Here is a 13,825-nt window from a genome sequence, read left to right on the forward strand (position 1 = left end):
TGCCCGCGGGGCCGGGCGCGGCCGGGCGCAGGCCCAGCGTGCGGCTGTAGGCGGCCAGGAAGGCAGCGCGCACCTCCTCCAGCCGGGCTGCGCGGTCGCTGCTGGGCCCCAGCCTGCAAGACAGATGGGCAGAGGGACGGTCAGCAGCCCCCACCGGTCCGCGGGCCCCGAGCCCTGCCCCGCCACCCCCGCTCGAGGGAAGCCCAGGCGCGTTCACACCCCGCCAGGGCCGGGGCCGGCTCTGAGCTCCCGCCGCGCCCGCGGCCTGTGCAGCCAGGCCGGCCTGCCGGCTCCAGCCCCCACGGGCTGCCCTGCGCCTCTGCGGGCAGCCCCCCACCCAGAGGCCTCGCTGGGGACAGGCCCTATGGCGCAGCGGTAAGGACAGCATGGCTCCAAGACGCTGCGCAGCCCGGCCCTGGAGAGGTTTTGCAGAGGTTGCTCCAAGGGCATGCGCAAGCCTTCCCGGGCTGCAACCTGGCACAGCTCGTCGGAAGGGAAGTGTCAGCCACCCACAGCCAACAGCTCCCTCCGGAAGCGGCAGCGAGGAGATGGTGGGAGGCTTGAGAAGCAATGCCCAGGCAGCACCGGGGGCTCTGTTTACCCAGCCCTGCATCCTGAGCTGCTTCCCCCTGCAGCTGCTCGGTCTGCTGGCCTCTGAGGGGCGGCTGCCCTCCATGGCCGGCAGCCTGAGGGCCTGGCCCTGTGGTGGCACCACCCGCAAGCCGCTCCAGGCCCTTGGCTGCCCGCTGCTCTGTGCCCCGCTGGGCTTGGGCACCATGCAGGCACTAAGGGCACCCGGCAGCCCCGGGGCAGCGACAGGTGCAGAACAGCGGAAGCCGCGAGCCCAGACTAGAGCCTGGTTTCCTAGGAACCAGCATGGGACACAGAGATCAAAAAAAAATGCACCTTCAGCACAACAGAAGCTAGGAAACCTCCGCCTGCCGTGGAAGTGGCACAGGGAGTGGCTCGGCCGGAGACAGGCGGCGTCCGCACCAGAGGCGAGCACTGCTCAGAGCTGGCCACAGCCCACAGCTGCACAGAGGGGCCGCACCGTGGACCCAGCTGGGAGACATCACCCGCAGGACTCCTCTGTGGCAGGCCGGCAGTCTGCCGTCAGCAGTGGGGTGGCCCAGCCCGTGGACTGCAAGCAGCAGCCGCCTGCAGCAGGGGCAGGTCAGGCCAGTCTCAGCCAAGATTTCCTAGGAGCAGGGGGGGCTAATAGAGGTCAAGGGCAGGGGGGAGGAGGCGTCTTTCTCATCCTGGCAGCAGCTGTGGCTGGATGCATCCTCGGCTCTGGGCTCCAGCAGTGACCAGCCCCTGCAGCCGCAGCAGGGCCCCGACACTTGCAGCTGTTCTCACTTGTGCCCCAGGCTCAGGCAGCGCATGCAGACAGCTCCAGCTCACCAGGCTGCACACCTGGCATGCTCCGTCCTCGTCCCCATGCCACCAGGGCAGCAGCAACTCATTAGGCTTCTGGCCCATGTCCCAAGCCGCTGGCGGTGGGCCTGGGTGCTGGTGCTCAACAAGGCGCAGGAGCCGATTGTGGCCCAGGGAGAAGAGGGTCACTCTTGCTGGGCAGCTTGGCTGTGCTGACAGGACTCCTGGGAGACCGCTGCTGTCCACGTCTCCTGCTCTCATCTGCACACCCCTGCTGGAGGCTCCCTGAGGCCTGGGCTGAGCCTGTAGGCAGGGGCAGTGCTGCCATCAAGCACAGGACAAGCTGACAGGGCAGCAGCAGACTGCAGCAGCCAGCCCGGCAGCGAGCCCACAATGAGGAAGGAGAGCATTCCTGGAAGTCCCACGCAGGATCTCGCCCTTGAGGGACCACTTGCTTCCTAACACTTCCAGGCCACAAATGCTGGGCACTCGGCACCGCATCCTGGCCTAGCCCCTGCAAGGGCACAGCCATCGCTCTGGTCGGACAAGTCCAGGCAGAGCGAGAGCAGGGAACCCCAGTCCTCCAAGGTCTGGGTCGTGGCTGGGAGGTGGAGGCGAGGGGCTGGGGAAAGGCCGACCCGCCCAGCTCGCTCGCCAGCTGAGGTCCCAACCAGACACAGCCACAGGAGGCCACAGTAGCTCTCAGCGTTCAGGTACGCACCTTCCTCAGTGCCCTGTGGGCTGCTCCCTGGCAGAAGCCTCTTCTTGTGCGTGCTAGGGCAGGGAGGGACCCGGGGGTAGGGTGGTAACACAGCTCTGGCCTGCCCTGCGGGCCACGGTCACAGACCCGGCCACACAAGGGCCTCGGGCTTTGTTGGTGCACTTACAGGCAGCTGCTAGGGAGCTCGTCCAGGAGGCTGCGAGGGAGGGAGGCGTCTGCGCTCAGGACCGCCTGCTCCTGAATGCTGCCACACCCCGACACCAGCTGCCAGCTGCCAAAGTCTGTAGAAACGGAGGAGCCAGGCAGGGAACAGTCCACTGATCTGGGGCAGAGAGAGGGGAGATGGGGCAGTCAGTCAAGCCAGTAACCACAAGCCTCTAGCTGCACAGCTGGCCAGCGCGGCGTGCCCACAAGCACGGACAACGGCATCCTGCCTGCAGTGATGAGCCGTGCCAGCACGGAGCGTAAGTCAGACCATTCCTCCAACAGCAAGAGGAGAAGCCGAGCTGTCTGTGGCCCGTAAAGAAGCAAGTCCTTCCGTGAGCCACATGGGCAAAGCTAGCAAGAAGCAGAGGCCATGCACGAGTCTGTGAAGCCATGAGCAAGATCCTGCCTGAATACCAGGCACAGGTTGACCCTGCAAAGGGCATGTGGCCACTGCGCTCACATCCTCCTGTGGTTGCAGGGCCCCAAGGACAGGCACCAGCGTGGCGGCTCCGGTGCCTCAGAGCAGAGGTGGCGGCTTGGGAGACATCACAACATCCCCGTGTTGGCTGCCACTGGGAAGCAAGTTAGCCTCGAGGCACCACAGCTGGATGGGTTGGAGCAGCTGCACCCGTGCCCTGTCCAGCGATGCTGTGCATCCATGCATTGGCAGACGGGTGGTGTGGCAGAGGCCAGCTGGGAGATGTTCATCAGGACAGGAACAGCAGCTGAGGGAGGGGATGTAGCTTTGGGCATGCAGCCTCCCACCAAGACAGGCAGACATGAGTGAAAGCTTTGAAGAGCCAAGGCGGTGTTGACTGAGAGTCTTCATGGCCCTGGCCTCTGGGGAGCAAACGAAACCTTCAGGGCCTGCAGAGCAGCGTGCATCAGGTGGTGCCACCCACGCTGTGGCAGGGAGCTGGGCAGCGCAGAGGCAAAGCAAACCTATGGCAGCAGGTCCCTGGGCCTTTCCTTTTCCACTGTGCCCATGACCGCTGGCATCTCCAGGTCTGCAGCCAACAGCTGCCCGTGCTGAGCTCCGAAGGGTCACATGGTGGAGATGCTTCCTCTGTCTGCAGGCGGCCAGAGACGGACGCCTCCAGTTCCCCTAAGCGTTAGCAGCACGAGCCAAGGCCCTGTCTATGCCAAGTTTGAGGCAGCTACAGCTGGGGACCATGGGCCCCTTCAGCCTTGGGAGGACCCCTGACGTCCAAACGGTGTGAGGGAAGAGGCAGGAGATGCATGGCAAGGAGGCGAGACCGACTGCACTTGAACAGCCCCCAGGCAGCCACAACCCAGCTCCCACCCAGCCTGCCTGGCTCTTAGCTCTCCTCCTCCTCCCTGCCAGGGTCAGGGGCCTCCACAGTCTTGGCTGAAGGCTTGTTGGCTGCTGCTAATTCACAGCAGCAGAGCTCAGAGAAGGAGACAGGGAAACTCTGGGCAGCACAGGCCCTGCAACAGCCACGTCTCCAGAGACTGAGACAGAAAGAGCCTCTGCCCCCGAGGACTTACAGTTCAGGGGACCAGCGGCGGTGGCTCAGAGCTCCCAAGGGCCTGGGAAGTGCCTTCACGTGCAGGTGCCAGGTTTGAGGCATCAAGCACTGCTGATTTTGCTGGGAGTCACCTAGAGCAGCCCCTCCCCAAAAGAGCTGCCCTTCCCTGAGTTGCAGCTCCCCCCCCGCAAATTCTGCAGCAAGAGTTTCAGCTTCCCAGACCTCCAGTGGGGCCAATATTTTTCATATAAACACATCACCATTTGCAAGCTGTGAGCCCAAGGGGTGTCCAGCAGCCTGGGCCTGCTGTTCCCTTCATCTCCCCAAGGACCCGGGTGCCCATAACCACATCAGAACTGCAATTGCCCCTGGGACACAAATACCACAGATCTAGGACAGCAGGCACCCGGGCATGATGGGGAGGGCCAGGCAGATCGGCTCTCAGTTGTGGGCAGAGGAGACCAAGGTCTATGGCAGGGATAGGGGCAGGAGGGGGACTGCTGTTGGGCCACGAGCAGGGCAGAGGTAAGAGGCTAGTGTGAGACTAGCGAGCAAAGAGCAGCCCGGCGCCGAGCCTGCGCACAGGCATGGGCCACAGCACCTGTGGGCTCCCCAGGCGGGCTGAGGCCTGGCAGCTGCTGCCCAACATGGCTCCTGTTAAGTAGGTTGCTCCTGCCCAGGCACTGCCTCCCCCACAGGATGCCCCACAGCATGCTGAATGCGTGGACACATGCCCACGAGCAGGGATCCAAGGCAGCAGGTGCTGGCACAACCACAGATGCTTTCCCACGGCAGCTGGACACATGCCAGCCATGCCTTGCTGCCCTGCCTGCTGCCCACCCTCCACCAATGCTCATGCACGGAGCCATCAGCCAGTGAAAGGGATGGTTCTCATGGGGCTGGGCAACAGCACAGTGCAGTGCGAGTGGGTAACGCCTCCCTGCCTGGTTAACAGGAGCTAGAATGGAGCTTGGACACTGGCGTCCCCGTCAGCGGAGTAGGCAGACACTGGACACCTGGTGCATGGGGGGGTGGTGGTGGGGCTCCCAGCGCCCACCTGGAAGCAGCTGGGAAGCAGCACTTGGCTCTGGCTACCCTCAGCCATGCCAGGCTCTGTGGGCACCGGCTAGGCCATGGTGCAGCACTAGCACTGGCCCAGGTGCCAGAGGGAGGCTTGGCAGAGCTGCAGCTCCAACCCTCAGCCCCTGGAACATTCCCAGCGTCAAGCAATCCACCCCCAGCTACAGTCAGGTGTCCAGCCCCGTTGCTGCCCAGCGTGGGGCCCAGCTGCTGACACTGCTTTTTTTCCCTGCTCCAAGCCAAATCAAGTCCAAATCCATGAGTCAGTCCAGAACCATAAATGACCCTACAACCGGCAAACATGCTCCATGCATGCCGGCTGACACTGCTTGAGCGGGAGTCAGAAAGCCTGGAGCTACCAGGCCCCATAGCAGCAGCAAGAGAAGGCTCAGACACCCGCTGGACTGGGCCTGGCTCTATTCGCAGCGACGCTGCAGAGCAGGCTGCAGCAGCCAGAACAATAGTCCCTTATAATTCCCACCACCGCCGTCCATAGATCCCTGGCAGTCGGGCTCCCGCCTCACTCGGGTCTGTTTAAACAGGACTTAGCAAAGCCCATTCAGGCGCGGCTGATCTCGTTTGCTAATCCACATTAGTGTCAGCAGCGTGCACTAATGCCCTGATGCAGGCACGGATCTCATTAGCACACACCGCAGGCTGGAGCTCCATCTTGCCCATCCGTCCTGGCCCCAAAGCAAGGAGCCGGGGCCAGCAGCACTGCTGCCCACACACGGGTGCCCCTGTGGACAGACTGCCCTGCTCAGCTGCCACCACTGCTCTGCAGAGGTCTGTGCCCAGCACTCTGGCAAAGCAGCACGTGGTGGAGGTGGGACAGAGGGGGAGCAGCTCAGAGGCCCAGCACACTGGCCTGCTTTCAGGCTGCCTTGTCCAGGGGCCCAGCTGGCTCACTGAAGACAGCAACCGCAAAGCTTCTTGTGTCTGGCTGGGTGCGGGGATGTGCTGACCAGGTGCTGGTGGCGGCTCTCTCCCAAGGACATCCTGATGAAACACCAGTAGGAGCTTCTCCTGGGGCTGTGCAGCCAGCTTCCCCCTGCCCAGCACCCTCCCCACGTGGGCTCTCCATGCTGCCTGGCTATATTTAGCTGCCTCGAGTGGCTGCTGGCCTGGCAGGAAGGACCATCCTCCCTGCTCTGCGGCAGTGGCTAAGTGCTCTGTTGCCATGGCCACACAACCAGGATCAGAAGTCAAGTGCAGTCATTTTCTCAGCTTAAAACCTCCCCAGATGCTGCCCTGAAGCTACCACCATGGAGACGCGCGTGTTCCGGCAGCAGCACCTGCCACGTGCTCTGCTCCTCCACGTGGCTGCTTGGTGGGTCCCAGTGACAGCTCCACCCACATGCCAGCATCCTCCTGTCCTCTCGGGTCTGCCCCATGTCCCTCCAGCTCAGTGCTGAAGTCCAACCTCCTCTTCCCTCCAGGATGGAGTGCTCCAGCTGGAGACACTTGCTGCCAGTTCACAGGTGGGTCCCATGAGATGCCGACCTGCACAGGTGCAGCCAGAGGCGCAATGCTCCCAAGCCACGCCGGCGCTTTGTGGCTTCCAGATGGGGAGGAGCAAGAGTCACTATTGCAGCTGCTGACACCTCCTGGGAGCCCCTATCCAGGGTGGCACTGCTGGGCCATCCTCCTCCAGGCCAGCTGCAGGCAGGGAGGGAGGGGAGCAGAGACCAACTGCAGAGGCTTCGGCCAAGTCTTGGCCACTGGGGGACAAGTTCCAGGTTCCTGCTGTCACCCTCGCAACTCCCCCCCACCCTGCAGCCATTTCAGCCTCCCCACCTTGCCTCCTCCCTGCATTCCCCATGTCAGGTCCCCCCTCTTCTCCCTCCTACGTTGTGTGCCCATGACCAGGGATCAGCTCTCACTCACCAGCCTAGGAATAGCTCCCCAGGTCTTCAAAGGGCAAAGACAAGACCACAGAACTGGGCCTGTTTCTCCAGCCACCAGGGAAGCTGCTGTTGCTGGCACATCTCCCCGACCGCACTTCCTCCCTACTTCCCACCCCCCTCCCCTGGCACCCCTCCAGGTTCATCTTGGAGAGAACAGGATCACACTCCAGCAGCAAGGGCTGAACACCATGCCGAGGGCCCCCTCAGCCCTTGGCCTGCCCCACTGTAAACACCCCACAGGGGACAGAGAACAAGAAAAACCAGGAAGGGAACCTTTTCCCTTAATGGCACGTCTGCCCAAGGTCAGCAGTGCTCGCGGGGTGGGTTTGGATGGCAGTCTCCAGCAACGAGCTGACGGGAATCCGGAGACCCTGCCTCTGAGGCTCACAGCAAGCCATCGACTGTCCCCCGCCAGGCTGGAGGCATGCGAGAAGGCCCAGTCTCCTCTGCAGGCCCAGCACACAGGCTTCCCACAGCTCCTCTCCCCAGGCCCTGGCCTGCTGCCCTGTTTTGCCTTGTGCAAAGACAAGACCTGAGCCCCCGCTGGGCTGTCCTAACACAGCAGCTCCAAGCTGCGCAGATGCAACTGCTCCCCTTTGGGCAAGACGAGCTTTGTTCTTTTGTGCAGCTCACCTGGGCCTGGGCACCTCCAGCGGGCTGCTCTCGACACGCAGGAAGTGGTCAGAGTGGTTGGATGAGGATGAGCTGGAGGACTTGGCTTCGAGCGACCCCATAGTAGCTGGCCCGTCTTCAGACAGCTGCACCCGGCTCCAGAGAGCAGCATATGGTGATGAGGAGCGGTTCTTCTTCCTGCCCAGAAGATGTGAGCTTGGGGTGAAACAGCTGCCTCACCTGCGTGCTTCAAGCACAGCTGCTCAGATCACAACCTCCAACCCTGCCAGGCCCATCAGTGCCCACCAAGATCTGCCCAGCCAGCCTGTTGCTCTGCTGGAGTTCCCTGTCTGCACCGACACAAGCAAGAAGCAAGATGCCCACTGGCTCCATCCACCCACACACACGCTCTGACACGCCGGTCCATCCAGCATCAGCCTGGCCCAACCAAGAAGCTCCCTGCTGGGAAGGGCCACGCTGGTCCATGGCCTACTTCAAAAAAGGCCAGAGCAGACGTGCAGTCACTGAGAGCATCACCCTAGGCAAGTGGTTTGGATGGGGGGATGGCCAAAAGCACAAGCCCAGATGCCGCCTGGTGCCCTGTGCAGTCCCCCACACCAAGATCCTGACAGCTCTGTTACTGCCTCCATGCCCCTGGTGATGGGCAGGGGTGCAGATCATGGCAGGAGCAGCGGTGTGGCTGTGGCTGCAAACTGGCCACCACTCCTGTGTCAGCCCAGGCACTACGTGGTCCCCTCCCCCACAACCCGACAAGCCAGCTCCCTTCCCCTCCCCTTGTCGCACTGCAATGGGCTTTCAGAAGGCCACACTGCCAGCAGCTGCAACTTCCTCTCGCCCAGAGGAGCTCAGCTGCCTCCCAGCACGGCCCAGATTTAATTGAAACTAACTGCAGTGTAAAATGGCCTCAGCGCTTGTGTTCAGGGAGAGGAGAGGCAAAATTAAACTGAGCAGGGCAGGCCCACAGAAAGGCTCCGAAATCCCCAGCCCAGCTCAGCGTCAGGCTCTCCCGGCAGGCTGCCAGAAACACCACCTGAAGGGGGCTCAGGCCAGCATGGCCAGGACAGCCCCGTGCTGTCTTAGCAATGCCACACAGGGGGTCCTTCGCTCAGCGCCTCCTCTAGGAAGCTCCAAGGAGTGGCCAGCTGGATGCTGCCCCAGCAGGGAGCTCCTGGGCCTCGAGTCCTGACCTGGCCTTCCAGGTCACCCTCCCATGAGTGGGTCCAGCCACACGGCAAAGTCTGGCAGGGCCAGGCGAGGAGGATGGCCCAGGGGCAGGAAGCTTCTAGCTCCCAGGCTGCATTGATTCCCAGCCGCTTTATCCCCGTTCTTGTTGACAGCAGAGTGCGGCTTGCTTGGGTAACCTACATTCCTGATTAATCCCCCTGCACCCAGCTGGCATCTCCAGCACCTCAGAGGAGTGGGGGAGGGGAGACAACTGCTGCTCGTCTTCCTTCTACCACACACATTCTTCCCAAGTCGCTGGGAGCGGCGGGCCTGACGGGCAGGCACGGCTGTGTAGCATGGGCTGCCAACGGGGCACCAGTACCCAGCTCTGCCCCAGGGAGTGTCCCCAGTCCTAGCGCATCTAGGAACCAGGCGAGCAAACTGTGTGAACAGCTGCTCTGCCCTGACCATGGACTCAGGCCTACCCCAGCAGCAGGAGGCAGCCCCAGGTAGGGATCTCCTGCCTTTTCGGTCAGACCCCAGTGTCCTGTAATGCTGACAGTATTCATACTGCTTGCAGCTCATCTCCCCCTGGCTCCTGACCGGAGTGGAGAGCTGCAGCAACTAGCCATCAGCTACACTGCACAAGCAGGGCACTGTGGGGGCATGTGACACCTGTCTCCCTCGGTGCTCAGGCCTGTTCTGGCCATGCTGGCACGGCCTATGTGCCAGGCCAGCTTCTTACCAGGCTGCCTGGGCCTGGGCTCCTGCTGGCATCAGCTCCACAGCCTCATAGGTGAAGCTCCCAACCACTCCGGGAGAGCTCTCCACGCCCAGGGAGAAGTCACTGCTCAGGCTCGTTGTGCTGCCCCGGTCCCTCTGCTCTGAGAAAGGGAGACACGAACAACTGATTTCCAACGAGGAGCAGAGGAACGCATGCCTCTCACCCCCCTCTGCCACCACTTTGCTGGCCAGGGCCAGATCCGGGATGAGTAAAGAGCAGAAGGGAATGCAACCTGAAGGGCAGCCATACTGAAGAGGGAAAGCACCTTTTCTCTCTTGCTGCAGAGAGAGACGTGGACCAATGGCTGGCAGTGGCAGCAAAGCAGGTTTAGACTGGATATCTGGAAACACTTCTTCACTGTCAGAGCAGTGAGGCAGCAGAATAGAGGCCTCGGGAAGCTATGGACTCTCCATGACTGGAGGTGTCCAAGAGGAGGCTGGGCAGCCACTGGGCAGGGTGATCTAGGTTTGGCAATGCTTGTGCTCTACTATGGGGATTTCCCAGGCTTCTGGGCTCTGCTGGTTGTAGCATGGGCCAGAGGGAATTGCTCTCCCCACCCCCGCCTTCGCTACTACATGTCGGGGTTCTTGAGTCTCTCCATGACAGTGGGTGTTGGCTGCTGCCCAGGCTGGGGATGGGAACTGGGCTACACCAATGTTCCTGTTGGGACAAAGCTGGAGGGTCTTGCCCCTCTGCTTAGGGTCAGGCCAAATGCCATATTTGGGGTCAGGAAGGAATTTCACCCAGTAGACCATGGGGCTTTTGCCTTCATCTGTAGTGGGGGCCATGGCCTCTTCCTTGGATCTCTCGAACATAAGTTAGCCACCTCTACAGCAGCAGCAGGACATTGGCCACTATGGTCCCCATGCTCTACCTGCAGCAGGTTTGGGTGTGATGCCTGGTGCTGTCACGGTGACCGTGTGGTTTTGCTCAGCTGCTAGACAACGGATTTGTCCAAGCTGGTTTGGACAGGGCTAATCCTGCCACAGGCTGGGGGTTGGACTAGCTGTGACCTCTGCAGGTCCCTGACAGCCGCACTGCTCTATAACTATGAATGCCAGGGATGTGACCCAACATGACATGCTGGGCACCAAGGGGCCTGCCCTGAGGGACCCAGCCAGCACTGTGGTAGTACTCACGGAGCATGCAGATCTCCTCCAGAGTGAAGCCGGGGGGCAAGGTTTTCCGCCTGGGGACAGAAGAACAGTCAGCAACACAGTGTAGACCCAGAGAGAGGGGCTAGTCTGAGCTGGATCCTCATGCCCCTGGCAGGCTTGGAAGGATGGAGACCTCTGCTGTCACCCACCAGGCCAGGGAGGGGGGCCCAACATGGTCTGGCTCTCCTCAGAGTTGCTGTGAGACCCACTGTCCCTTCAAGGGGCAGGGACAACAGGCTCCCTGGTTCACCCCCAACCCCAGATGGGGCTTGAATTGGAAGGGACCCAGCCACAGCCACAGCATGCTGGAGGGCTGGGGCAGGGGCAGGGGCAGGAGAACACCAGCCAGTGGCTGCCCCAGAGCAGAGAGAAGCCTTAGGGAGGGCTGGCAGAGCAGCAGGGGACACTGCTCAGCAGTACAATAGCCCCCAACCTCCTGGATCACACAGCACCTGGTGGCCCAGGCAGCCCGGAGCCCTCGTGCTCCAAGGCCCATCTGTGCTCAGGAAGCCTCTGGATGCGGCATGAAGCAGAGCTCCTCCCAGCCCGGGCAGCCTCGGCACCTCCCAGGCCTCGGCCCCATTTTGCAGCCTTCTGAGCACAGAATACATTAAGGGAAAGTGGGCCAGGACACCAGGGCTTGTATCCCCCCGCAGCAGCAGCACTAACAAGCTCTTCTGGCAGGCGCGGGTTCCTCACCTGGGCGGCGGTGCAGCTGAGAACTCCTGTGAGGTGATGTGCTTCAGAAAATTGAAGCAGAAGAAGAAAATCTGGAGGAGGGGGAAGAGCAGGTGAGGGGGACCTACGGCTTGGGGCCACCCACACCCCCGCCCTGCTGCTGGGGTGGGCGACTGCAAGACACCAGCAGTAACCAGACCCTCCCAACCTCAACATCAGCCAGGGCCCCTTCTGGGGCCTCCTGTCTGCTGCCCCTGGGTCATTGCCGCAGAAGACGTTCTAGCACATTCCTGCCAGACTTCACCCAGCCAGGGGATGTGCCCGATCCCAGGACATCCAGCTGCAAAAGCCTCATGGGCCAGGGGCTATGTCACACCCAGCAGCAGCTTGCTAAGACTAGACTGGGGACAGCTGAGAAAGCAGGAGCCCACCCCGGCATGCCAGCTGGGCTGGTTCAGACTCCCCGACCGGCAGGGGGAGGGAGGAAGTTCCCACGTGTGCTAGAGTGACCCAAGGGTCCCCTACTCTCTGGCTGAGCACCGTGTCTCTGAAGCACTGCCGCCTTGGCTAACCCGGGCAGTGCTCGACCAATCTGCTCCAGGGCTCAGAGGATGCCAGAACCCAAAATGTCCCTGAGCCAAGTTAAACAGCATCTCAGTGCATGTGTGCCAGGGCACACAGTCAACATGAGCGCCGACTCCCTGAGATGCAGCCTGTGCTGAGGCAGCCCCCCGCCCTGGGGGCACAACCCCATAGTGCTGGCCAGCCCAAGGGGCAGTGGGGACTGCTCCTCAGAGGGATGCTGTGTGGACAGAGTGAGCACTGTGCTTGAGAGCTGCCCCCCAGCCTGAAGTATATGCTCACCTCCTCTCCTTTGCTGAGCCGATCCGCCAGCATGTGCCTAGAAAGAGCAAGGGAAGGCTGTGAAGTGCCAGGGACACAGGCAAGAGCAAAGCAGGGTCACTGGCAGTGTTGACCGGGATGTAAGCAAGCCCTTCCCACTACAGAGGCAGCACCTCCAGGCCAACAGACTACCCTGCCTCCCCCAACATCTTTCTATAATCCTCTGGCCTCAGGCAGCTGGCCTGGTCACAGGCTAGAGCTGGCCCTGGAAGGAACCAGCCACCGCTCAGCAGATTTCTGGCTCCTACCCGAAGAGGAACCAGTCGTAGGCCACAGTCAGGTACAGGATCTCAGCAGGCTCCAGGGATGCGTGAATCAGCCCATCCTGCAAAGAGATGGGCAAGGCTCAGTGCCACAGGCTGGGCCAGCCAGGTGTCCACCCTGCTGTGACCCTGCGTCTGATGCACATACAGCCAGAGCATGTGCCAGGTCACCATGTCAATGCCCAGCTGGTGCAGGCACAGGTGCCCAGCTCAGCACCCCAAAGACAGCACACCTTGCCTACTCCACCCGCCAAGCCAGCAGGGCAGCACACCCAGCTGTCCTTCGACCCATGCCACCAGCCACCCCAGCTGTCACCCCTAAGCCAGAGTGCACGGACTGGGTACTCACAGCCCACAGTGAGAGGCGCAGGAGAGAAATGAAGAGGGGGGTCCGATCCCAGCCAGAGATGCAGTGCACCAGGAGCCCACTGTCATCTGCTTGAAAGGGAGGATGAGAGAGTGCTTTGTAGTGGGAACAGAGCCCCTTGCTAGGGACAGATCTGCAGTGAAAACTCTCTGACCCTGCATGCAGGTGGGAGGGAACACGGCCCAGGCAGCCAAGTGCTGGGGATGTGGCAGCCCAGGTCTTCCACACGTGCAGCCATCCTGGAGCAGGAACCTCAGCTCACAAAGGTGAGTGGCATGGCAGCAGTACTGCCCATCCTGGCCTGCCCCGTCAGAGCTCCATCCTCACTGGAGGCTGAGACCCAGCCGTCACCCCAGGAGCAGCGGGTCCCCTCCTCCTGCCAACAGGGCCACTGAGCAGTGTGGGCAAAGGTCCCTCCCACCACCTAGTTAGACAGGGCAGCAGCAGCAACAACACAGCCTGCTGTTGGGGCAGTGAGCTCTGAGGCCCCCATGCCCACCTGTACACGAGAGGCGGTGCTGAGCGCAGTACAATGGTGCCCACGTCCAGAGGCAGCGTGACAGTGGCCGGCCTAGGCCTAGACACACTGCCCCCTCCTGCAGGACACACGAACATTTCTGGGACACTAGGGGCAGGTCACAGGAAGGGAGTAGCAAGATCCTGCCCTCCGCTTGCCCACTTGGTGCTGGGTTGGGCATTTAGAGGTTCTGGGCCCAGGGCCTGCCTGGGCCCTTCCGGTCTCTTCTACTTTTGGGATACTAGTCCCCCCAGGGAGCAGAGGGGCTGGTAAGTGTGCTCCTTGCAACAGCCCCCTGCCATGGGGGAATGGAGGCCCCACGAGTGGCCCCAGAGAAGCGATGCTTCAGACAGGGCTGCAGACTGTGCCCAGATCGGGTGCTGCCTGCTCATCCTGCCGGGCTTAGGGGGAGGGGAAATGTGCCCTACATCCCACCCGCTGGGGTGCAGCCTCACCATCACTGTTGATGAGCGAGATCAGCAGCCTCAGGTAGTTCTGCGTCTGCTGCACCAGGTCCCAGCTCTGCAGAGAACACGAGAGGTGAGAAACTACCCTGGGGCCAGATGGCACAATGGAT

The 13,825-nt window shown here is 62.0% G+C and overlaps 1 protein-coding gene across 1 annotated transcript in view; it reads right to left on the bottom strand.

The window, feature by feature from the left end:
- MTMR14 (myotubularin related protein 14) overlaps positions 1 to 13,825 on the bottom strand; it is a gene marked incomplete at both ends in the record, with an annotated part of 35,060 nt that overhangs the window by 3,941 nt on the left and 17,294 nt on the right. Inside the window, 10 exons of the mRNA XM_019537007.1 lie at positions 4 to 113; positions 2,265 to 2,420; positions 7,416 to 7,592; positions 9,325 to 9,463; positions 10,503 to 10,552; positions 11,220 to 11,290; positions 12,063 to 12,099; positions 12,350 to 12,426; positions 12,714 to 12,799; positions 13,704 to 13,770. Of these exons, the coding sequence (XP_019392552.1) occupies positions 4 to 113; positions 2,265 to 2,420; positions 7,416 to 7,592; positions 9,325 to 9,463; positions 10,503 to 10,552; positions 11,220 to 11,290; positions 12,063 to 12,099; positions 12,350 to 12,426; positions 12,714 to 12,799; positions 13,704 to 13,770 (970 nt within the window). The remainder of the gene's footprint in view (positions 1 to 3; positions 114 to 2,264; positions 2,421 to 7,415; positions 7,593 to 9,324; positions 9,464 to 10,502; positions 10,553 to 11,219; positions 11,291 to 12,062; positions 12,100 to 12,349; positions 12,427 to 12,713; positions 12,800 to 13,703; positions 13,771 to 13,825) is intronic.

The sequence above is a fragment of the Crocodylus porosus genome, unplaced genomic scaffold, assembly GCF_001723895.1.
Source record: "Crocodylus porosus isolate Cpor-Errol unplaced genomic scaffold, CroPor_comp1, whole genome shotgun sequence".
Classification (NCBI taxonomy): Eukaryota; Metazoa; Chordata; order Crocodylia; family Crocodylidae; genus Crocodylus; species Crocodylus porosus.